Genomic DNA, 21,669 nt, shown 5'->3' on the forward strand with positions numbered 1-21,669 from the left:
TTTTTTCAAAAATTATCTAGGCTTATAACATTGTGTTTAGCATTGTACCTGCGGTAGGTTAAAAAAAAAAACAAGTGTTGAGAAATAAATTTTTATATGTAAAATAAATAAAAATTAGATCTTTAAAAATAAAAATAAACTATTTTAACTTCTATAAAACCAAAATTTAAAATGCACGTCCATTGAAAAAAAAAAATACCTCACTAACCAAACAATTTTTATTTTTTATTTTTTACGTGCTTATGCAAGAATAAAAAACCACCACGGATAGTCTCTAAAAGAGAAGTGTATACTTTCATTCGAGACATTTGTGTGAAAATTGCGTTGGCCTTCAAGGAGACAAGAAGAGAAGGAGAAAACCCAACTCGTTTCATCCGAATTGACTTTGTTTCAACTGGCAGATATACATGATACAAAACATACAACACATTCATGAAATCAACACAAACGAAACACTGAGCTTATGCCATGCATTTGGAATGATTTGCATCGCATAACCAGCTCTTCTTCGTTTCGGAATTGTCATGTCTGCATCTGTTACAGCATACATCTCCCTTGCAGGAGAGATTTCTTTGTTTTTTGGAGTTCTTGTGAAGTGACCGTGGTGATAAAATAAATCTGTGGATGCTTGGGTCCAAAATTCCAAGCAGATCCAGTTCTGTTGTTTTGACTGTAATCAATTAGTTGTGTTTGCATTTTCCATCTCCTGTTGTCCAGGGACAAGTAGCTCAGATGAAGAAGGGATCACCATTGGTAAAGTCTGATCGAATGGGCTAGACATTGAAACAAAACCTCCTGCTTGAACACATTTTTCAAATTTCGGTGCATACAAGAGCAGTATCAACAACGACTTGAGTTGGATCCCATAGTCATGGGTATAATACTTGGACTGGAGAACAAAAACATGCTGCAGAAGCTCTAAAGACAAGGGTTAGTCATACAGAATCACTTCTTTCCTTTTGCTGTGCTGCCTCAACATACTGCTCAGCAAGTTTCTTCACCTTCTCACCTTCCTTGATTAGGAAATTTGCATTTTTCGCATTCAAGTGGTATTTCATAACCTTATCAGTAGTTTTTGCCACAGCCCATCTATACTGTTCAGCAGTGATTATGCCACTCTTACACAGTGGCCTGACGTGCTCTTTGATGTACGCTTCAACCTATACAGAGTTAGAATGACCAGTCAACAGAAGTAGGTTTGCAAGGAAAATAATAGTACACAGATTTGAAAACTTATGTCCTCCGGTGAATTTCATTGCATCCACAGCATTGTAACACACCTTCATTAAAAAAGAAGTAACTAAATAAAAAGACAAGGAAAGAAGAGAAGTTGAGATCAACTTGTACCTTCTTAGAAACAGAATTGATAATGTCACCCTGCTTGTTAGTGTTAGTCTTAGAACTATCCTTTTTACGGCCACTTTCAGCTGTTTGAGAATGGTCACACGTGGTTTCTCCATCACAAGTGTGACCAGCAGAGGTCGCATTGGTATTCCCATCTTGTCTTGATGAATTATTTTCATTTTCTCCCGAACCTTTGTGCTTAGTTGAAGCCTCAGGGTCAGTCAGCTCATGTAGATTTCTAGATGCTTCTTCTGGAAATTTGTTGATCAGAGGCTCCTTGTCTGGACCATATAGTTCATCACATTCTGCAAGAGAAGGTTCTTCACCTTCTTCGCCAGGTAGAGGTTCTGAATCAGCACAAGACCTATTAGTTCCACCCTCCATGGTTGTGCTGATGATGCCTGCATCAACATGAATCTTTGGCGAGGAGGCAGAGTCCTTGAGTTCTTCATTATTCCCCAAAGTCAAACAACCTTCAAGATCCTGAAAATTGTTCGGCATTTCAGATTTAAGAGTGGAGAAGACTACTTTCATCCTTGACTCGCCTTCTTCCACTATTAGCTTGGGGACTGTCAAATTAGTAGCACCAATGTAGTCTTCATCTTCTAAATCATACTCAAAATCACCATATATATCAACATCTGGATGAGAATCCATTTCAAATACATTATCAGGCCCTTCTTCTTTGATCTGCATTGAGGAATCATCTACTTCATTGGAAACCTCCATTTTATGATGGGGACTACTTGGAGGAGAATCAGATAAGAGTCCTGCATTTCTCAATGCATCTAAAACTGCAGGATCCGTTGGAAGTTCATCGATATCTTGTTCTAATCTATCAACAGTGACTGCAGATGGTGAAGAATTTGATACCGTGGCTCTATTGGACTTTCTGTCATCTGAGTGACGCATTATTTCCTGAGAACAAAGATTCAAATATACTATTTTGCTGTTTGCCTTGTCGGCAACCTCCTTCTCAATATTAATTGCATCTGCAACAGCCAACTCTGTTTCTGCAGTTTTGCGAATCTCTGGCAGATTTACTTTCCTCAAGAAGTGCTCTGTCAGTCGGTAAAGTTGTGTCTGTACAACAAGAGATTGGAATTAGCCAAAGTACAGCCAAGCACACAGTTACTTGGTGAAAAATCTGAAAACCATTTGAGTGTGAGCTTAAAAATTAGAGGTTGAGAAATGGATGAGTATAGAGAACTTCGTGTTCAGTACAAGTTTGGTACGTGAAACAGCCAAATCGAAGTTAAATTTTGCCAACTCCACAACCCAATTGGATTTCCTAGAAGTGAGAATTTGACTGCTGAAGAATAGGCAACACACAGTTCTGGAGGCTAGGGCACTGAGTAACAAGAGTAGCAAATTGGTGATGGCAGAGGTGTTTGAATGATGGCAAACTGAGGAAACAATAATGTGGTCTATCCACATCATACCATCTTTCCAAATGGGCAGTTCAAGTTTAAACAGAAAACATAGCCTACTTCTGCAAATTCTTTTCTTTTTTCCATAGAAGAGCAAACCTAAAGCATGACTCCAGAAAAGTTTATTGTCCATGCAAAACAACCAGCTTAGTTACGAAAAAGCAGGCACACAATGCATTGCATACCTGTCTAACCGATATGGGGATTTTATTGTGGCGACAGGATGCTAACACCGGTCTCATGTCAATTGGCAGTTGAGCCTGCTCACAGCAACCAGGGAAGGGGAAAATAAGAAAGCATGAGTAACAGTTTGCAGAATGTCATATAGAATCAAACAGCAAGAAAAAACTGGTTTAAGGGGGAGAGGGGTACATACGAGTAAAGGATAATTTCCTTTAAGCACTGCATTGTCTTCCTGTTTTTCATCTGCTGCAGTTTTACCTGAAACTGCCTTTTTTCTTGCAAGCACCTCCAAGGCCCATTTTCTTTTATCCATCCTTTTATCATCAGATTGAGCACCTTTTTCCTTCTGTGAATTGACTTTGGAAAATCCACCCGGTTGTGCTTTGCTAGAAGCAGGCTGACAATTTGTGCTGAGAACTTTATCCTTAAGCCCTTTATCATGAATTGAAGGCACAACAAGCTTTGATGATACTTTATTTGCTCCTGCAGATTTAAGAGTATGATCATCAGGAGATAGCTTCCGAACTTTATCCATTGAAATTTCCTGAGCTTTATTCTGTTCAGTGTTACTTGTAGTTGTAGAAGCTAAGAGAGGCTTGATATCATCCTTTCTTGGAAAAACAGATGTGTCTGCTAAATATAATCTTGAAAGAATGGGATTGGTCTCCTGGAATTCATATCCCTGATCCATCTCTGAGCCTTCTGGATTCTTTCTAAGGAGAGTAAGAACTGACTTCAAAGTTGCAATTTTTTCAGGCTTTGTAACCCTCATACAGCGATACTTCCAGAATTCAACATCACAGTCTCGATCCCATGCACGTTTTCTTCTTCCATTAGAATCTCCATATATTTTCTTTGTCAGATTCTCACGAACTTTACCCTTCTGCAGCAAGGACTTCTTTGCCTTCAGAGAAGAAGGGGGCAACTTCTTCACTGGTTCCGCTGTGGATCCTGCTACAGCAGTTCGGAAGGCAGCAAGAAGCTTTGGGTCAAAAAGGTTTTCCCCAATTTCATCAGAAGATCGGTTACGCACAGCTTCTCTTATTTCTTTTCTAAGGTTTTGAACTACAACAGATGATTCCTTGTCCTCCACAGCTCTCCTCATGATCTTTTTCACTCTCAAGCCCGCTGCATTTTCCCCTTCTTTTGATGATTTATCTGGAGGACTCTGGTGAGCAAGCCCCTTCAAAGTCCTACGACCAGTCCCTTTAACCACACTCATTATATCAGAAGTGACATCTTGCTTTTCAAGAGATCGTTTTAATTTGACATTTTTTAGAACTGCTATTTTGGCGGGGCACTTTTGGGAATCTTCTGGAAGAAATGCACTGTCCTGGCCCTTAGGAGTTATTTGCAACTTCCTGCTGACTCTGGTCTTCTTTGCAAGAACGGCAGCTTCATTCTTAGCATTGTCTTCGTTATCATCAGCAGTCTTAACAGCATCATCACTAATAACCAACAAGAGTTTAAGAAAAGGAACAAGACAAAAATGATCAACAGCACAAACTTCTACTGAAAGGAGTATTCATCTTAAAAGACAAAAGCCAGTGAACCAGTATATCAACTACTTATTGCCTGTTTTTTTTAATTTAGTGATTCTTTTCTTCTGTTATATTTTTTTGGGACACAAAGAGAGAGAGGGAGGGGGACGATAATTAAGAGTTACTTTGAGTGAGAAGCACAAAGTCAAACAACACTTGACCCCCAGTTAGTGAACATGAATAGTGAGTAAAGATGAAAACACTCAATTTCAAGTAACCTGCAAGTGGCATGCTTTCTCTTCACACCAATAATTTTCATGGCCTCCTCATTAGCAACTGGTAGAATCTTCTCATCTGAAAAACATTTTAGAAATAGGACAGTTAATGAAATACACATATCCAAATGTCAACAAAATGTGAACTAGTTTCCTACAAGAAATTCATTTAACTTTCCACAGCCAAATATTGGTCTGGATGGATTCCTTTTAATGTTTGAAACAGTCTCTTCAATACCTCTTCTTAGCAAAGATTCTTCAGAAAGACTTTGCTGTTGTACTTCAATGGTCCCTTGATCTTCAGTTTCATTGGTCTTAATGTAACCTGTTAATAGCACAAAAACAATCTTGCAATTAGACACTTTCAAGCATGCAAAAGAGACAAAACTATCACTTATGTTTTATTGTGTGGATGAAAAGGAAAGATGAACAAATATTACACATGCATAATTACCAGATGAAGAACAGCCCAAAGATAAACCAAGATGAAGACCTTCACTAGATTCCTTTCCAGACAGCTTGTTTCTGGCAAGGGAATCATTAAACAACTTTCTCAAAGAATTTTTAACACCATCACCAATAATTGGTTCATTCACTGTTCCATCATCACAAATGGTCTTCAACTCAGCAAGCACCAAGGAAGTAGATAGGTGACTGAAGGATGCATCACACGATAAGGACAGTTCAAGTTCCGGTGCCTCCACGGTTGGTTGTACATCAGTCTTTTTGCTAGATTGTCTTTCTACCTTGTAGCTATTGCCATCAGGTTTAACTGCATCATCCATCAGGTCCTCATCAACTTCAAGGGTTGGTTTACTTGGTTCTTCAGTCCATTTAGTGCCTCCAACCATTGAGACAACAACAGCTGTTTCTCCAGCATCAGCGATAGATACAGACATCTTTCCAGAAAAAGCAGCCTCAGCCTCAGCAAAACTACTACTGTGAGAATTCTCTGAATAACACTGGTTGTTTGGCTTCTGTAGCGAAGCAACATCAGATTTCTGTGGCACTTCACCAACTGTGCATCTGCATCAAACCAAAAACATGATGCATTAGCAAATGACACAGAGGAACCTAGGCTTAAGTAAAACTGAGTCCAAGCTTAGAAATCTACATCAGAGCATCAGATGTCTGTAGACTGATCATAGAAAGCTTAAATAAAATGATATAATAGAAGAACATCACCAGATGCCCACCTAACAAAACATTAGAAAGGGTTATTCAAAACCCCTTGCAGGCACTCCACAAGTACTAAAAGCCAATTGCAGCATACTCAACTTTCATTTTATATACATAACATGCTTTCTATGTATAGAAGAAGCACATTTCTTCAGAGTACCATAGTTTATAGCTCCAAGCAAAAAGTCATAGGACTGTATTGACATAGCAAAGTCACATCCCAACACTGCCTAATTAAATAATCATCCTCATAGTTTTACCTCGGGCATAACCATGTATCCTCTGATGTCCCTTCAGCATCAAAGCCCACACAAAAAGCATGATACCTGTTGTATGACAAGAAAGCGTAGGAGAATTAATTTGTTTCTAGGAGGGCTCTAAGCTGTCATACCCAATATGTATCCAGGTTAAATGCTACCTTTTGACTCCTTTAACAAAGTAAAAGGAAAAAATCAACCATCTAAAACTTTTTCTCTCACTATAAGCTACATAGTGAAGTAGAATTTCTAAACACATCAACCTACATATATAAAATATACCTAAACAATATCACTTAGGTTGCGTTTGGTTCGGTGTTAAGAATTGGAGGTTAAATGTTAAGGGGTTAAGTGTTAAGGGTGTTAGAGCTACTAAACAAGGTTAAGGAGGGGTTAAATGTTAACCCACTTCAACCCAAAATCACGCACAACCTTAGGGATAAAAATTTACCAAATGTCACAAGAATCGCAAGCAATAGAGGTATCGAGATTAGATTCTTCCTCAATATTTGCTGATCCACTTCGAATCTTGCAGCCATCTCCATCCAAGCAGATAACTGCCTACAAAATGATAAAGTGCATAAGAATTATATCGTGATTACAATGACACATGAATTCGAGTTGTATAGAATAAAAACTCTAATTATATGAAACTTTGTCTTGGTTTCTGAAATATCACCGACTTTCCCAAGAAATTTTTGTACACAAAAGCATTGAAGTGCTTGGATTGATTCTGTTTATGCTAGGCACTGGCCCCCTCTCCATAAGCTGATATGCTACGAACTACGAAGGAAAGGGCCTAGCCAACTGCTAGAAATATTAACTGAGCAATTTTATATGAATGTCTTATTTGGTTTCGAACATGTATAATCATTTTGCATGTAGCATTTAATCTGGAAACAGAAAAAGCTTGGTCCTTGAGCATAAACCATTTCCAGATGAACATATCAATTTGTGAAGTCTAATGGCTTGAACCAACAACATAAATAACTTGTATACATCTAATGCTACCAGCTTAGAGCATCAACAGCTGAAATCAACTTTGCAAATTTGATGGCATGGCAAAGTTCGAGCAAACAAATGCGATCTTGTTACTAACCCTGACTGAGGAAGTCACTCTGTATAAATTAGCTCACAAGTTCACAAGTCTCAAACAGGTTCAGACTTCAGATCAGTAATTAGCTCTAAAACCTCAAAATGATAACATATGGATGATAATTACATTTTCATCGATATAGTATGATGGAAAGGAGAGAGTGTTGTTCTTCCCTTCAATAGACCAATCATCATCTCTGCAGCATAGATAACAGAAACATGAATCAATCACTGCTGAAAAACCTAAACAGAAGCAAATCCTCAGTTCTCAATTGCTGCTAAATATTACCCAGATGTCGGCACTGAATCACAAAAATCAATCACAAATGAGAAGGTAAAGAGTGAAATAGCAGTATGTCAGTAACTTGCATACTTGTGTATTATTTGGAATGTTGATAAACACAGAATAATAGATGATGCAATGGATCAAGGATCTTAAACATTATAATTAAAATGGCTTTGTTAATCTGAGTGACAACTCTTTCAGGGGTCCAAATTAATCTCCAATAGGAGGAGCTTCATGTGGATTGCGATTATTTCAATTAGAAAGATCAATTAGACAAAATATGAAGCTACCTTAATATTGTAAGGTTGCAACTTGCAACAACAGTGCTGCTTCCACTGAACTTAAAAATCATGTCTGATTGATTGATAAGAAAAGTATACACCTAAGTGTGAGGATGCAATGCCGGTAAATACCAAACATGAAAAAATGGAGCCTACCCCAATCAGGAAGAAATACCAACAACACGCAAAGCATATACTACTACTAGTACTACCTGGAAAGTGAGTCCTCATCAACTTTGTTGTTTCCAATGGTATCATATACCTTCATTAGCAAACAGAAACTGTCACGCATCAGATTGCACAAAGTTTGGATATAGATAGTTTCAAGAAAACTTCTAGAACCAAGTAACCTAATAAAGCTACTAAATTCATAAGAAACAAAAGATGGATATATACCTCGACTAAAGTTCTCAAGTCGTTTGAAAAACAACAAAATTTACTGTAAAATGAGAGGGGGGGTAATGCTTACAAAATCTTAAATCACTCACCGGAACACATGTAATAGACTGAAATTCATTCTGACAGAGTGGACAAAGGTTCGTGATTGTGGCCCAATTGTCAATGCAACCAAAACAAAACCTGAAAAATTCCCAAAACAAACCCAAGTGATCATCTTCACTGCGCATTCATTCAGTGCAATTGCTTAATCTAACAAAAAACTCAACCAAAGCTCAAAACTTTCATCTCTCTCTAGTAAAACGAAATAGCAAGAAAGAAGTTGAATTAATAATAATAAAATAACATGTACCAGTGATGGCAACAATCGAGAACGCCCCGGTCAATAACAATATCCATGCATATCCCACATCTTTCGCCCTCAAAATTATAATTATCCTGCAAATTATAAAAATGGAAATAATATTTATGTTATTGGCTAACATAAATAATAATAATAATACGCAGCAGCAGCAATTTTGACGAAAAAAACATCTAATTCATGCTTCTAAACAGAAATTTCAGCTCTCAAAACTAGAAAATCCAAAAAAAATAGCCAAAAAAATCGATATTAAAATAAATCAGTGAGTTAAAATAAAATGAAACTTACATGAATATTCTCGTCAACTTCAAGAGGCAATTCTTCTTCTAATATTCCACTTGTAACAAAATCCACCTCCATTATCATAATAATCTCGATAATAATTAAAAAATCTAAAGAAAACACCAGAATTTTAAAAAATTAAGACGCGATTAGATAATAACAAGAATAATAAGCTAAGGGAACATGAATTAAATGATTAGAAAACATTACTTCGAAGATCAGTGAGTAAGAATGAGTAATCGGAAGGGCAAAAAGGGAAATTAGAGAGGAGAGATCACCTGTGAGTGAGAATGAGAAAGCGCCATTAAAGAAGCAGGAGACAGAGAGATTTTTATTTGATTATTTTTATTTTTATTTTACCCTTTGCGGGTTTCGCACAATTGAAATGCCAAAACGTTTTATTTCTTTGGGTTCTGTTGACTTCGTTTGAATAGCAAAACGAGCTATTTTATTCTGAGACCTAGTTTGGGCCTAATAGTTCAAAAGTGAGGTTTTGGGGTCCAGAATTAGAAAGTGGATTGATTATGTAGTAAGAGCCCTAAAATTACTATTACACTTGCACTTACACTTACATTACACTGTAAATTCTATAAAAAAACACTAAAACAGATCAAGAAATCTATGCACACTGTGGATTAAACAGTGTTTTTCATTGATAATTTTATTGATCTCCCAGGATATTTGGTTTGTGTGTGCAGTTGAGTTCTTGGCAACGTGGCTTGTTTGTTATCATAATTTTTTTTTTCATTTTTGTGTTTTTGTCTCAAAATAGGGTGAGGGACAGACACCAACATACAATTTTCCTCTCATGTCGATCTTCCCTTTCCACCAACTATCATCAAACCCATCGCCAGCCCTTGTTATGCATCACCAAACACATCGCCTCTCCGTGTTAGAAAAAGGGTGGGGATTTTTCCTTCGAGGATCGGTTGTCATCCAAGGAAGAAAGGTTTTTGATCTCTTCTTTGCTTTGCTTTTAGGTTTTTTTTTTAGGGTCATTGGGCACAAATGAACTTTTTTTAAAAAAGAAAACAGAATTGTCTTCTATGGTGTATGCCCTTTCGCTTTCTGTTTTAATAGCCCAGATTTTACGTGATGAATTATGATGAAGGAATACATGATTGACAGGAGCTAAAGGACAGAACAGCCATGAGCAGTAGATGAAAGCTACTTTTCAACTCGAAAGCCTTGGGGAAATTTCTTGCATTCTTGCTGAAATAATGGGATGGTATATTATTATAAAATTATACTTGCAAAAGTTTGAAACTCGTCTCTTAAGAAGGAAAGATTTAGACTATACATTTGAAGTTCATTACCCAATAGAACCATTGTACAGACTATTGTGTTTCAACACCCTTAGTTCCAACAACCTGCAATGATGCTTGAATAATTGCTATCACAATAACATTTGTTCATTTTCATTCATGTGCACCTTTTTACATGGATTTTCTGTAGTTTTTTTCTTTTCTTTTCTAAACAATTATGGAGTATTTAGCAAAAAATGGATTTTTCAGGGGCAATATTCTTAAAGCATCGAAGAATTGGCTGGAGAGAAATATCCAAGTCATTGTTGTTACTGATGGTGAGTGTATCTTAGGGCTTGGGGATCTTGGTTGCCAGGTATTGATGCTCATAAATTTATTTACAAATTGGATGTGCATACCACTTCTTATCTCTTAACGAGTGGATCGTCGTTAATTTGATTGATGCGATTGTTTTACATTTGTTAAGGAATGGCGATCCCAATAGGAAAACTCTCTCTATAGACAACATTAGGAGGATTACGTCCCTTTGCAGTAAGGTTTGACATTTTCTAACCACTGGTATATTTGATTTTGATATTCTTTGTGTTTTTGGATGGATGAGTTTGGAAGCTTCTGGTTCCAGAGAAAAAGGGATAAATTTTCTATCAAATGCACAACAATTTCATTCACTAATTTTTTATATTATTTAGACACGCCTCAATTACTGTCTTACTAGAGCTATGAGTTGGCCCTTGCTATTTAGTTACTAAAACCTTCCAATTGTATTCAATATATGCAGTGCTTGCCTGTAGCAATTGATTTTGGCACAAACAATGAGAAGTTGTTGAATGATGAGTTCTACATTAGGCTTGGACAAAAGAGGGTAACTTTATAGGTAGAGTAATTTTACTTTATTCCATTTCCAATCGACTGATATTTCATCTTTTCTTTTCTAGATTTTAAATCATTCTACATCTCGAGATTTTTGTTTTGTTATTTGTTGTGGTATAAGAATATGCAGAGCTTCTAGATGAGTTTAGGACTGCAGTTAAAAAGAACTATGGGGAAAAGTTCCTTATACAGGTGATGCACAACTGTTCTCTTTTATTCGTTCCGGAGAAGAAAACTGCATGCACAAATTTAATGGTCATATAAAAATCTTTCAAATAGAATAGGTGATATAGAGAAACATGTTGAAATGGCAAACCAACTAAAGCAATTAGTCGATGATATTAAGAAAATAGTGACTAGAATCATATGATTTTGATGAGTCTGGGTTTGCAATAGATTAACCTGTCTGCTTTAAATCCTGCACTGTAGCTATTTGACAAATATGGTGAAAGAAACCTGCCTATTTTACTTGAAACGTTTTGCCTGGATCTCATGCTTGATTTTTCTTCAATTGTTCTTCAGCTCCTAGGATCCTTGCATTCAAGGTCTTTCCCCCCCTTAACTCTTGCAGTCCACTTCAGTGCACCTTTGTCTTAAGATTTTCTTTTTGTGGTCGAACTGATTAACTTATTGGTTCTTGACTAAATTGACTGTAGGCCAGGTGCATTATTTTAAAACTTGACAAGGATTAAACTGAAAAAAAATTATAGGAGTACTATTATTCTTGAGTAGTCTTATGGTGTTGCTAGTTGAACATGTTACTGAGCCAATGAGAATAAGTGAAGCTAATACAGATGAGGGGCTCGAAGGACAACCACAAAAGAACACAAATAAGAAAAAGAAAGAGAATTTAATGAGAGAAATATTGCAGTTTAAGTTGGCAGGGTGCATTTTAATGGGTTAAATTGTTGTGTTTGTCTTTTATTTCTTCTTCTTTGTCATTTCTTTCCACATATATTTAAAAATAAGAGATGTCTTAGGATCCAAGAATTCAGTTTCTTATGATGCCATGCCATGCCATGATGACTGGATGAATGCTCTCTCTTCTATTCTTATTCCTAAAAAAGCTAATAATTTTCTCTTTGCGTAGGAAAGTCTATTGCCTAATAACTTTATTTCTGCAATCTGCAATTAGAACATAACATTACAACCCCTGTCAATGTTAGATTTCCCTATACATGTGGGATATTCGGAATATATGTTATCAATTGATCTTTGTTTGCTAGGTGCAAAAGCAAAGCTGACATGGTTGATCTTGCTAGGAGGTCTCTTTTTTTGGACTAGAGAGGTAGATTACCTTGTCCTTGTGGTTCCGAGAAGATATCAAAATGACTTGGCTAATGGACTTCGAATATTTTATGCATCTGAACAACATATCCGGCATTATTCTTGAAACGGATCCTTATTTTTCTACCATATGTACCTCTGCCAATGTTATGTAATTTTTTTATGTGAAAAACAGGGTTGGAAACGGCTGCACATTTAACCTTTTTTCTATAAAAAAAAATGTTTGATCTTACAGTTAAGCGCAAGTCAATCAATTAGATTTTAAAAATAATTGTTAAGATTTTACTTGCAAATAGAAATAATGGTGTCTGTGTATTTTTTAAAAGTTCAGAAAAAACCCCCCCCCCATGATTTAAGTTTGTTTAATTTAAAATTTAATAAGTAAATGTATATTATATTATATTACATATATTAATTTCTTAATTTCTTAAATTAGTTTAAAATATATTTTATTTGATATTTTTTAAATACCATTAAAAGTTTTGTTTATTTTCAAATAAGATTATAGCAACCCATCATGTTTGTGTTTTTTTAAAAAAAAAATCTTAGCTTTTTAGTGAATATTTATTTTTATTATTATATAATTAAATAAAATTTAATTTAAAAAAACAAAGAAATTGAACCAGGGAGGTTTATTTATGACCTGAGGTGTGTATTTAACTGATCTTAATATAAAAAAAAATGATTTTTTTTTCAAACAAGGCTTGAAAAATAGATTAAGGATCTGTTTTTTTTATTTGATTTTGAGTTTTTATTATGATTAAAATATATTTGATTGTTATAGATAAGGTTTTAGAGGTTCATATAATTTTTTTTGTTTGTGTTATGTGTTTGTGTGTGTAGGGAGGAGGGTGTTAAAAAGAAAGGTTGAATTTCATATTTTTAGGATGTAAAAGCTTGGACCTAATTTCTCTAATTTCCAAGTTATAGAGCCACCTTCGGTGATAAAAATATATTGCATAAAAATTATCATTTCATGATTTTTTATTAAAACTTGCTTCTAATATTATAATATCTTTTTATCTAAAAAAATTTGTCTCATAAAAAAACATGTTTTTTTGTTAGAAAAAGAAAAGGAAAAGGGAAACACATGCTTTTATAAGGTTGAGATTCATTTTCTTTTCTTTCGTTTTTTTAATTCGATTTATTTTCAATTGATTTCTTGAATTCCGAGATTATTTTCAATATTTTAAAAAATAAGGTTAGGTTTTCTAAACGATTGGTGTGAAAAATAACTCCTTTTCTTTTTAAACAAAGTAACAAACTGTAACGGTGGTCACAGTTCATGCATGTTTTAGTACAGTTTTAGTACTAAAACTACTTACATGGGTTAATTTTTTTTACATAAAAAATATATATTAAAATTTAAAAGTGTTAGGTCTTTTTACAAAGCTATACCCAAGAATCTTGGGTTTGGCTGCAACGCGTGATCTAAAAGTGATATTTATAATATTAATAATAACATTAAACTTGCATGACCCAAAGTTTAAATGGGTCTAGCTGCAATACCAGACCCAATAGTCTTGGATGTAGGTCTGGCTGCAAGGTCGTGTCATAAAAGTGTGATAATTAAATAGATTAATTAAAAAAAACAAAGAAAAAAAACCAACAGGAAGAAAAAAACTAATGAAGAAAAACAAATCTGAATTAACTGGGTTAACCCGTCAAACCTAAGATCCGTGTCATGAAAGTCTGATAACTAAATAGAAAAAAATTTAATATCAACAAACTAAATAAAAAATTAATTTTAAAAAAAAGACATTAGCCTTTTCACCGTGGACTGCACCGTGCAGTCCACAGTGAAAGGCATAAAAAGAAAAAAAATAAAAAGCAAATAAAAATAAAAATAAAGACATCAGCCTTTTCACCGTGGACTGCATACAATATTAAAAGATGAAATCGGAAGAACAAAAATAATGAGGAAAAAGAAAAATAATCTGAATCAGTTGGGTTAACCCACCAAATCAGGTTAACCCTCAAAGCTGAGATTCGTGTCATGAAAGTGTAATAGCTAAATAGAAAATAGATTTAAATAAAAACAGGAAAAAAACAAAACAAAAAAAAAAACAGCTCAGCGCTTCACTATAAAATGCACTGTGCAATGCATAGTGAAACACTAAGCAGTTTTAGTATATGTTATAATTATAATTATAATAATATATAAGTAAAAAAAAAAGATTAATTAAAAAGGACAAAACAAAGAGAAAAAAAACCTACATGAAGAAAAAAACTAATGAAAAAAAAAGAAAAATATATGAATCAAGTGGGTTAACTCGTCAAATCTGGGATTCATGTCATGAAAGTTTGATAATTAAACATAAAAAATTTAATATTAAGAAACTAAATTAAAAAAATAATTAAAAAAGACAAAAAGACGAAAAAAAAAAAACTAAAGGCATCAGCTTTTTCACTGTGGATTGCACTGTGCAGTCCACAGTAAAATGCTTAAAAAGGAAAAGAAAAAAAAATAAAGGCATACGCCACAGGTTATTTTTTTTTCCTTGCATAAAAAACATCAAAAAAAGCTAAGATCTAAGAGTGTTAGGTCTTTCAGTAAAGATATACCCAATAGCCTTTAGTCTAGCTGCAACACTTGACCCAAGAGTAATATTTATAATATTAATAATAATATTAAACTTACATGACTCAAGTTTAAGTGAGTCTGGTTACAACACCGGATCCAAGAGCCTTGAATGTGGGTATGGCTGTAAGGTTGTGTCATAAAAGTGTGATAATTAAATAGATTAATTAAAAAGAAAAAAACAAAGAAAAAAAACCAACAGGAAGAAAAAACTAATGAAGAAAAAGATAAAAAATCTGAATTAACTAGGTTAACCCTTCAAATCAGGTTAACTCGTCAAACCTGAGATTCGCGTCATGAAAGTTTGATAACTAAATAGAAAAAAAATTGACGGGTTAACCCAGAATTAACTGGGTTAACCTGTCAAGCCCGGAATACGTGTCATGAAAGTCTGATAATTAAATAGAAATAAATTTAACATTAACAAACTAAACTAAACTAAACAAAAAAATTAATTAAAAAGAAAAAAAGCAAAAAAAAAATATTTCGGGTTAACTCGTCAAACCAGGTTAACCCGTCAAACTCGGAATCCGTGTCATAAAAGCCTGATAACTAAATAAAAAATAATTTAATATTAACAAACTAAATTAAACAAAAAAAATTCATAAAAAAAAACACAAAGAAAAAAACAAAAAAAAAAAGCCATGAAGGCATAAAAACAAACAGGAAAAAGAACGAAAAAAAAAAGAGCAGTATATGTTATAATTATAATATAATAATAATAATAATAATAATAATTATTATTATTATTATTATTATTATATTATATAAGTGCAATGAAAATAAAAGGCGTAGCGACTTTTCCCACGTCTTTTAGAGTATGTTATAATATAATATAATAATATAATTATAATAACAAGGTGAGAATAGTTTTAGTACCTGTTTTAATTTAATGCCTTTCGGCCCACTAAGATTATAGCTGAAGCCCTCAGTGCATGCACTCCCTCGGCCCAGTTTTAGTGGCCCATCCATTTTGTTGACACCCACACTCTCTCACCCCATTAAAACTAGATTTTCTTCTTCTTCCTCGGCCATATTTGGCATTCCTTTCACAATTCTTTTTGTGCAAAATTTATTTATTTATTTTTATTTAAAATGAATTTTTAGTTTTTTTAATTGTTTTAACGTTTTGATATAAAAAAAATTTAAAAAAATAAAAAAATATTATTTTAATATATTTATAAATAAAAAACAAAACGCCAAGGTTCCAAACAAATATTTTTTTCATGGACTGTATTTTTTTTCCGAAAAAATTCAAAATATGCTTCTTGCACTTCATGTTGATGCGTTTGTTTTTAAAAACCATGTTTTATAAAATTTTGATTTTTTGATTTAATTTTTTTATATTTTTAAATTATCTCAATGTATTAATACTAAAAATATATTTTATAAAATGAAAAAATATATATTTTTAAATAACCAAAACCGCGTATCAAACACTAGAGTTATAAACAAGTAATCAACAGAACAATTACTGTAGCAAACACCATGAGCTGGGCCCACTGTTACCTGATATGAGGAAGAAATTAGGTACAGGCTCGTACTTTAATTGCAATTAGATCCTCGAAGCTTACGTTGACTGTACTCTTATTATAGAGACTTGACTCAAAATGATAAAAAAGTTATTATTGTTATGTATCTGGTATTTATAGAGGAGCCTGTTTGTTTGTTGGAAAATATTTTTTTTTTAAAAGTGAATTCCGGAAAAGTAAATTATTTTTCAATGTTTATTAATATAATGGAAAATAAGTTGGAAAACACTTTCCAGTGTTTGGTTATGTCATGAAAAATGAGTTGGAAAATAACTTATTAATGTTTTATTTTTCTCAAGTTTATTAAAATAATGAGGAAAAAATCTTACAAATTAAAAAGTTGAATGAGAATGAAATTGAAAAAAAAATAATTTCATAATTTATCTCAAATAAAATAAATAATAATCAAAATAATAGAAATCAAATCTAAAAAATAAAAAAAATAAAAGATGAAGAAATTAAAATAATAATAATTAACATTTCATAAATTATTTCAAATAAAATAAGTAACAATCAAAAGAATGAGGACCAAATTTGATACATAAAAAATTTCAATAAAAAAATGATAAGGAAAAAGCAAACAACAATTATAAAAATGAGGACCAAAGTTAATATAAAAATTAAATTTTAAGAGATGAAATTGAAAAATAAATATTAAAAAAATAATAATATATATATATAGCAATCAAAAATTTGAGGACCAAATTTAATATAATTAACAAATAATATGACATTTCTAAATTTTTCACAACTTCTGGAAAGTGTTTTCCGTCCAAATTTTCCAGGAAAACACTTACCGGAAATCAAATTAAATTTTTCTTCAAGTCAAAAATGTTTTTTATTGATTATTTTTTTTAATATTAATTAAATATAGAAAAGTTTGAAATATTATTTTTCAGAAAGTGAATTTCAGAAAAAATCATAGTGTAAGAATAGCATGATCTTTTTTTCTTTTAAATGAAGTCACTGTTTTTTGACTGACAACCTTGAAGAATGAACGTGGCCGTGCTGCAGGATCTGTGGTGTGGAGGCGTGTATGGTGGCGTCACAAGAGAAACAAACGTTGAATATATAGAATGCCCAATGCCCAATGCCCAATGCTCTTTTTTTCTTCTTTCAATTAAAGAAATGAAATTATTAGTGTTTTAAAAATGGAGGCAAACTGGAAAGATGGAGACAGTGGAGGATGACATTAATTAATATAAAAATACAATCCCAGCACAAATGAATAGCCAGAAGAAACAAGCTTCTGTGAATGGAGAAAGTGAAATTGTCAACTCTTTTTTTATTCTAGAAGAAGCAACTTCCTCCTCAGGTAAAGATATCCAGCTCCCTGCACGGCAGTTCTTGATATTTTTTGTCCCCTCTCTGGTCATTGCTACATATGTGTGTGGTTAAATGAAAGAGATGAATCTTGAGGGCATAAAACAATCTCAAGTTCGACCCTTTTTGTAACGGGGCTTTCTTCATGTGTTTGCAGTGGAGATTGATTTAGAAAAAACGTTACCTTCAGTGCTTTGTAAGTATGGAATAGTTGTTAGAGGATAAAGCATCTTTTTTTCTTGTTTCCTCTCCCCTTTTGTATTTGTGTCCTACTTGTGTAGTTGCAGCAACACTAATAGTATCATTCAGCTACCTTGTTGTATATGTTTTTTTTCTTTTTCAAGGTCCAGTGCTTCACAATTGATGAACTTGAACAATTAAAAGGAATTGATGCCCACTAGACCATTATTGGCACTGGGGTACTTAGTGTTTTGACTTCAAAAAATGTAATCTGCTCTTGATTTTGTTGTGATAGAGTTGATTTATCACTCAACCTTGACTTGTTTGGTAAGTTAGATCTGTTGTCCTAAATGCTTCTGACACTGGAAATCTGGATTTTCTGCATGTAAACATTAGCCAAAGAAAATGCTGAATTGATAAAAATAATGTATAGACGCTTAATTGTGAGTTGGAGTAAGAATTTTCGGAGAAAATTTAGCTCTGATATCAAACAAGTCATGCATGAATTAATTAAAATTTGTCCATTATCATACATAGTTATTGACTCAAATCAAATGCTCCTAAAGATCAGATCAACCCAATTTGATGCTATTGTAAACAAAAGAAAGTGATATTTTATTTTTGCAGCTTTTTCAATCCACTGTTATGTTAGAGAACATATTTTCCAGCCAAAAGCACAAGAAATTACCCCATTCAAAATAAAATTATGTCTTATTGATTCATGTTTGGTTTTGATGTGGCAGGAAATTTATTATAAAATCCGGGATTTGCTGCATTTATTACATAAAGACTCATTGGGATCAATTGCGTATAACTGTGTATCAGAAATATGGATGCTTTCAAAGGCTGTTTTTGCTCGACAAAAACCAGTAAACTACCGAGGGATGAGGATCCTATCATACTTGCTTCTGAAACACCATGTAAGTAGAAGGTTCAAGTGCCTTTTTTGTCAAATTTGATCAACATCTTAAAATCTGATGGTTGAATATTGCATGTATCCCGTTGCACTGAATAGCAGGACAATTTTTAATACCATGGTCAACTAGATAAAATCTTACCCATTCCATTTCATGCATTCCATCCTCCATTTGCTGCACTTGCATGGAATGGTTGCAGCATGCATCCCATGTTGCCAATGTTCTTTCCTGCTTCCTTTCTAGCCCATTGCTTGCATTTTTTTCAGCACATAGTGTGGTTGTTTTGGCATGGCAGCAAGTTGGCCACATTATCCTGCCATCGTCAAGTAACCATGTAATCTTCACCTAGTTGAATACATTTATCCTGCTGGAGTTTTTTCATACATTTAATTGCCAGCTGTAGGGCATATGATTGATCACAACCTGTCGATTAACATGTCTAGGTGTTTGATATTTTTTATCATGTCACAGTTACTGTCAACGAAATAGAAGCTTTGCATGATCTATTCAAGAAGCTAAGCAGTACCATAGTTGATGATGATCTTATTCACAAGGTATCTCTATTCAAGTTCATTAAGCTGTAACTTTTTCTTGATGATGAGATAATTTTGATCATACCGTCAAATTTATGGTTAATCAAGGCTGAAGGTTGATCACAGAGGACTTTTTAGCTTGTCATTGGATCGTGAAAGATCTTTATAGTAAGTGCTAATTTATCTGTCATTTCTGAGCAGGAAGAATTTCAACTAGCGCTTTTCAGTAATAGCAGTAAGCAGAATATTTTCTCTGACAGGGTGCGCACTATTTCATTTTTTGTATTCTCAATATTGCGTTTTTAGTTTCCAGTTTGCAATCTGTTGATTTTCTGTGTTCAAATTGCTTTCATCTAAGATATCAGATCCTTACTTTTAAGGAATTATACATTATCTAGGCAATCAGAGAGCTGCATCAGTAATACCGACATCCTGAAGCATTCAATTTCTGATAATTTTGTAAATGTTGCATTTTTTACCTGGTCATTGAAGAGTCCATTTGTCCTCGTAAGTATAGAGTGAAAGTTATGAACCGGTCTATTCTGGCTTCATATTATTCATCATCGTAGTACTCCATCTAGTTTTCAAGCCACTCTAATTTCATCAAGCAGATAATATACATAATGTGTTTGCCATGCCAACCTATTGCAGGTATTTGATCTTTTTGATGCCAAGCATAACGGGGTAATCAAATTTGGAGGGTTTGTTAGGTCATTAAGTGTGTTCCATCCAAATGCTTCTGAAGAGGATAAAATTACATGTATGATATAATACGTGTGGATTTCATCTTTTCTGTATAATTCTTGTTTCAATATGATAAGTAATTTATGTCTACAAAAAGTCATTTTAGCCTATTAACTACGATTTTCACCACTAAGTTGGGAATAATCTCCTTTCAGTTGCATTCAGACTGTATGATCTACGACAAACTGGCTATATTGAGCGTGTTGAAGTAAGTACTCAGCAACTTTCCCCTTGCCCTCGTTGGCTTTTCAAGAGTATCATAAAATGTGCTTCTAACTAGAATCATTGCACTGATCAGTTGCTTATTCATGATGATTTCTAATGGTTATGTCAGTGAAGCACAGTATATTCAACTGTGTGGGAAGTAACATGAAAGCATCCTTGGTATGCTTTGTTAAATTTACAGGGCTGTGATTTCTAATCTTATTTTCCCTTCTTTTTATTTGTTTTCTAATTTTCGACTACTTCATGAATTTCTCTCATGCTGGAAGTTGAAGGAGATGGTACTGGCTATTCTGAGTGAATTGGATTCTACACTTACCGATGACGCTGTTGATTCTATTGTGGACAAGGTGTCAAAATCTTTCAACAGTTATGATTTTTCATATTTCGTTCAATCTCCTAGACATTGATCTCAGTAAATATATTCTTCTAGACAATGATTGAAGCAGATTTAAATGGAGATGGCAGAATTGATCCAGAAGAGTGGAAGGACTTTGTAACTAAGAACCCATCTCTCCTGAAGAACATGACTCTTCCATATCTAAAGTGAGTCCTCAAGATCTCTACATCATCAGTTCAAGTTTGTTCATCTGTTTCAAACCATACCATCATATAATCTGGATTTTAAGCTCCATTTGTCATTTCTCTCTCTCTCCAACTACTTTTTGAGACTTTTGAGTCCGAAAAGGTCATGAAAGAATATCTTGACAGTGCTGAAGTACACATCTGGTTGTCTCATGAAGAATATATGTACAACATTTCTCCTTCTATTTTATAGTGGCAGGAGCTTCCATATTTTGAATTCCTTCTGTTTTTACCTTTCAAGTACATGACCATACTTCTCTATATCACCTCTTGGTTTCCATTTTTCAGGGAATTAACACTAGCATTTCCCAGCTTTGTGCTCAATACCGAAGTGCCAGACTACAAATAACAGGATGGTATCAAATTCTATTCCCATAAGATGCGATAAACATTAACATGGAGATGCTGGAAGAACCTAGGCTGCTACAGAGACGCCCTTTAAGTGTACTGCATGCACAGTGTAATTACTAATTATAGTCAAAAGTATTCCGTTTCTGCTACTTTTAACAAGAAGTTTTTGAGTTTTTAATAAGCAAGTTTGGAGGTTTTTATATTGATGGAACATGCGTGAGCTTGGTTGTTCCACATTGGTTAGAAACTAACCATGTGAGTTATGAAAGACTGATAAGCCAATAAGACGGGATTTTAACAATTTCCAGAGAGTTCTCCAAAATGCCATGAAATAAATATACAATTAGAATAACATAGATTCCAGTAATATAATCTGGCTTTAGTGGGTTGAAAGCATTGATTCAAAAGAACTTGTATACTCCGAGGGAC

The 21,669-nt window shown here is 33.7% G+C and overlaps 2 protein-coding genes and 1 long non-coding RNA gene across 13 annotated transcripts; 2 read left to right on the forward strand and 1 right to left on the reverse strand.

The window, feature by feature from the left end:
- Positions 1-348: 348 nt before the first annotated feature.
- Positions 349-9,280, reverse strand: LOC7467078 (uncharacterized protein At4g10930). 3 transcript variants are annotated; one of them, XM_024592640.2, is made up of 15 exons: positions 9,129-9,280; positions 8,857-8,960; positions 8,560-8,645; positions 8,300-8,390; positions 8,024-8,073; positions 7,372-7,441; positions 6,601-6,710; positions 6,153-6,218; positions 5,168-5,739; positions 4,952-5,038; positions 4,717-4,792; positions 3,151-4,405; positions 2,960-3,034; positions 1,348-2,427; positions 349-1,160 (listed from the first exon to the last, which is right to left on the reverse strand). In XM_024592640.2, the coding sequence occupies exons 2-15, from the start codon at positions 8,932-8,934 to the stop codon at positions 936-938; spliced, it is 3,921 nt and encodes a 1,306-aa protein (XP_024448408.2). In that variant the 5' UTR covers positions 8,935-8,960; positions 9,129-9,280; the 3' UTR covers positions 349-935. The 3 variants fall into 3 exon arrangements, with proteins under 3 accessions (XP_024448408.2, XP_024448416.2, XP_052310414.1); XM_024592648.2 differs by lacking the exon at positions 8,024-8,073; XM_052454454.1 differs by lacking the exons at positions 6,153-6,218; positions 7,372-7,441; positions 8,024-8,073; ... (2 more) ...; positions 8,857-8,960; positions 9,129-9,280 and having other exon boundaries at positions 6,601-6,685.
- LOC18094455 (uncharacterized) lies at positions 9,281-12,504 on the forward strand. Of its 6 annotated transcripts, none has more exons than XR_002979640.2 (6): positions 9,281-9,379; positions 9,623-9,799; positions 9,979-10,078; positions 10,365-10,470; positions 10,582-10,651; positions 10,894-12,504. It is a non-coding gene; the product is annotated as an uncharacterized LOC18094455 (long non-coding RNA). The 6 variants fall into 6 exon arrangements; XR_002979642.2 differs by lacking the exon at positions 9,281-9,379 and having other exon boundaries at positions 9,387-9,799; positions 10,894-11,177; positions 12,212-12,504; XR_002979643.2 differs by lacking the exon at positions 9,281-9,379 and having other exon boundaries at positions 9,387-9,799; positions 10,894-10,989; positions 11,107-12,504.
- A 5,032-nt stretch (positions 12,505-17,536) lies between these two features.
- Positions 17,537-21,446, forward strand: LOC7467081 (calcineurin B-like protein 7). Of its 4 annotated transcripts, XM_024592653.2 has the most exons (10): positions 17,554-17,700; positions 17,866-17,904; positions 18,632-18,808; positions 19,277-19,359; positions 19,540-19,599; positions 19,990-20,098; positions 20,238-20,290; positions 20,574-20,654; positions 20,738-20,850; positions 21,178-21,446. In XM_024592653.2, the coding sequence occupies exons 3-10, from the start codon at positions 18,718-18,720 to the stop codon at positions 21,236-21,238; spliced, it is 651 nt and encodes a 216-aa protein (XP_024448421.2). In that variant the 5' UTR covers positions 17,554-17,700; positions 17,866-17,904; positions 18,632-18,717; the 3' UTR covers positions 21,239-21,446. The 4 variants fall into 4 exon arrangements, 3 of the variants coding, with proteins under 3 accessions (XP_002297970.2, XP_024448421.2, XP_052310450.1); XR_002979636.2 differs by having other exon boundaries at positions 17,537-17,904; positions 20,754-20,850; positions 21,178-21,227; XM_002297934.3 differs by lacking the exon at positions 17,866-17,904 and having other exon boundaries at positions 17,553-17,700.
- The last annotated feature ends 223 nt before the right edge of the window (positions 21,447-21,669 follow it).

Source organism: Populus trichocarpa, chromosome 1, assembly GCF_000002775.5.
Source record: "Populus trichocarpa isolate Nisqually-1 chromosome 1, P.trichocarpa_v4.1, whole genome shotgun sequence".
Classification (NCBI taxonomy): Eukaryota; Viridiplantae; Streptophyta; class Magnoliopsida; order Malpighiales; family Salicaceae; genus Populus; species Populus trichocarpa.

Bases quoted from the DNA above. Each gene is read 5' to 3' on its own strand.
- LOC7467078 (XM_024592640.2), bottom strand. From the start codon at position 8,934: ATGATAATGGAGGTGGATTTTGTTACAAGTGGAATATTAGAAGAAGAA. The intron at 8,391-8,559 runs GTACATGTTATT...GGAATTTTTCAG, and splicing joins CTCGATTGTTGCCATCACTG to GTTTTGTTTTGGTTGCATTG. The intron at 4,793-4,951 runs GTATTGAAGAGA...AATGTTTTTCAG, and splicing joins AGAATCTTTGCTAAGAAGAG to ATGAGAAGATTCTACCAGTT.
- LOC7467081 (XM_002297934.3), top strand. From the start codon at position 18,718: ATGGATGCTTTCAAAGGCTGTTTTTGCTCGACAAAAACCAGTAAACTA. The intron at 20,099-20,237 runs GTATGATATAAT...ATCTCCTTTCAG, and splicing joins TGAAGAGGATAAAATTACAT to TTGCATTCAGACTGTATGAT. The intron at 20,655-20,737 runs GTGTCAAAATCT...ATATTCTTCTAG, and splicing joins TTGATTCTATTGTGGACAAG to ACAATGATTGAAGCAGATTT.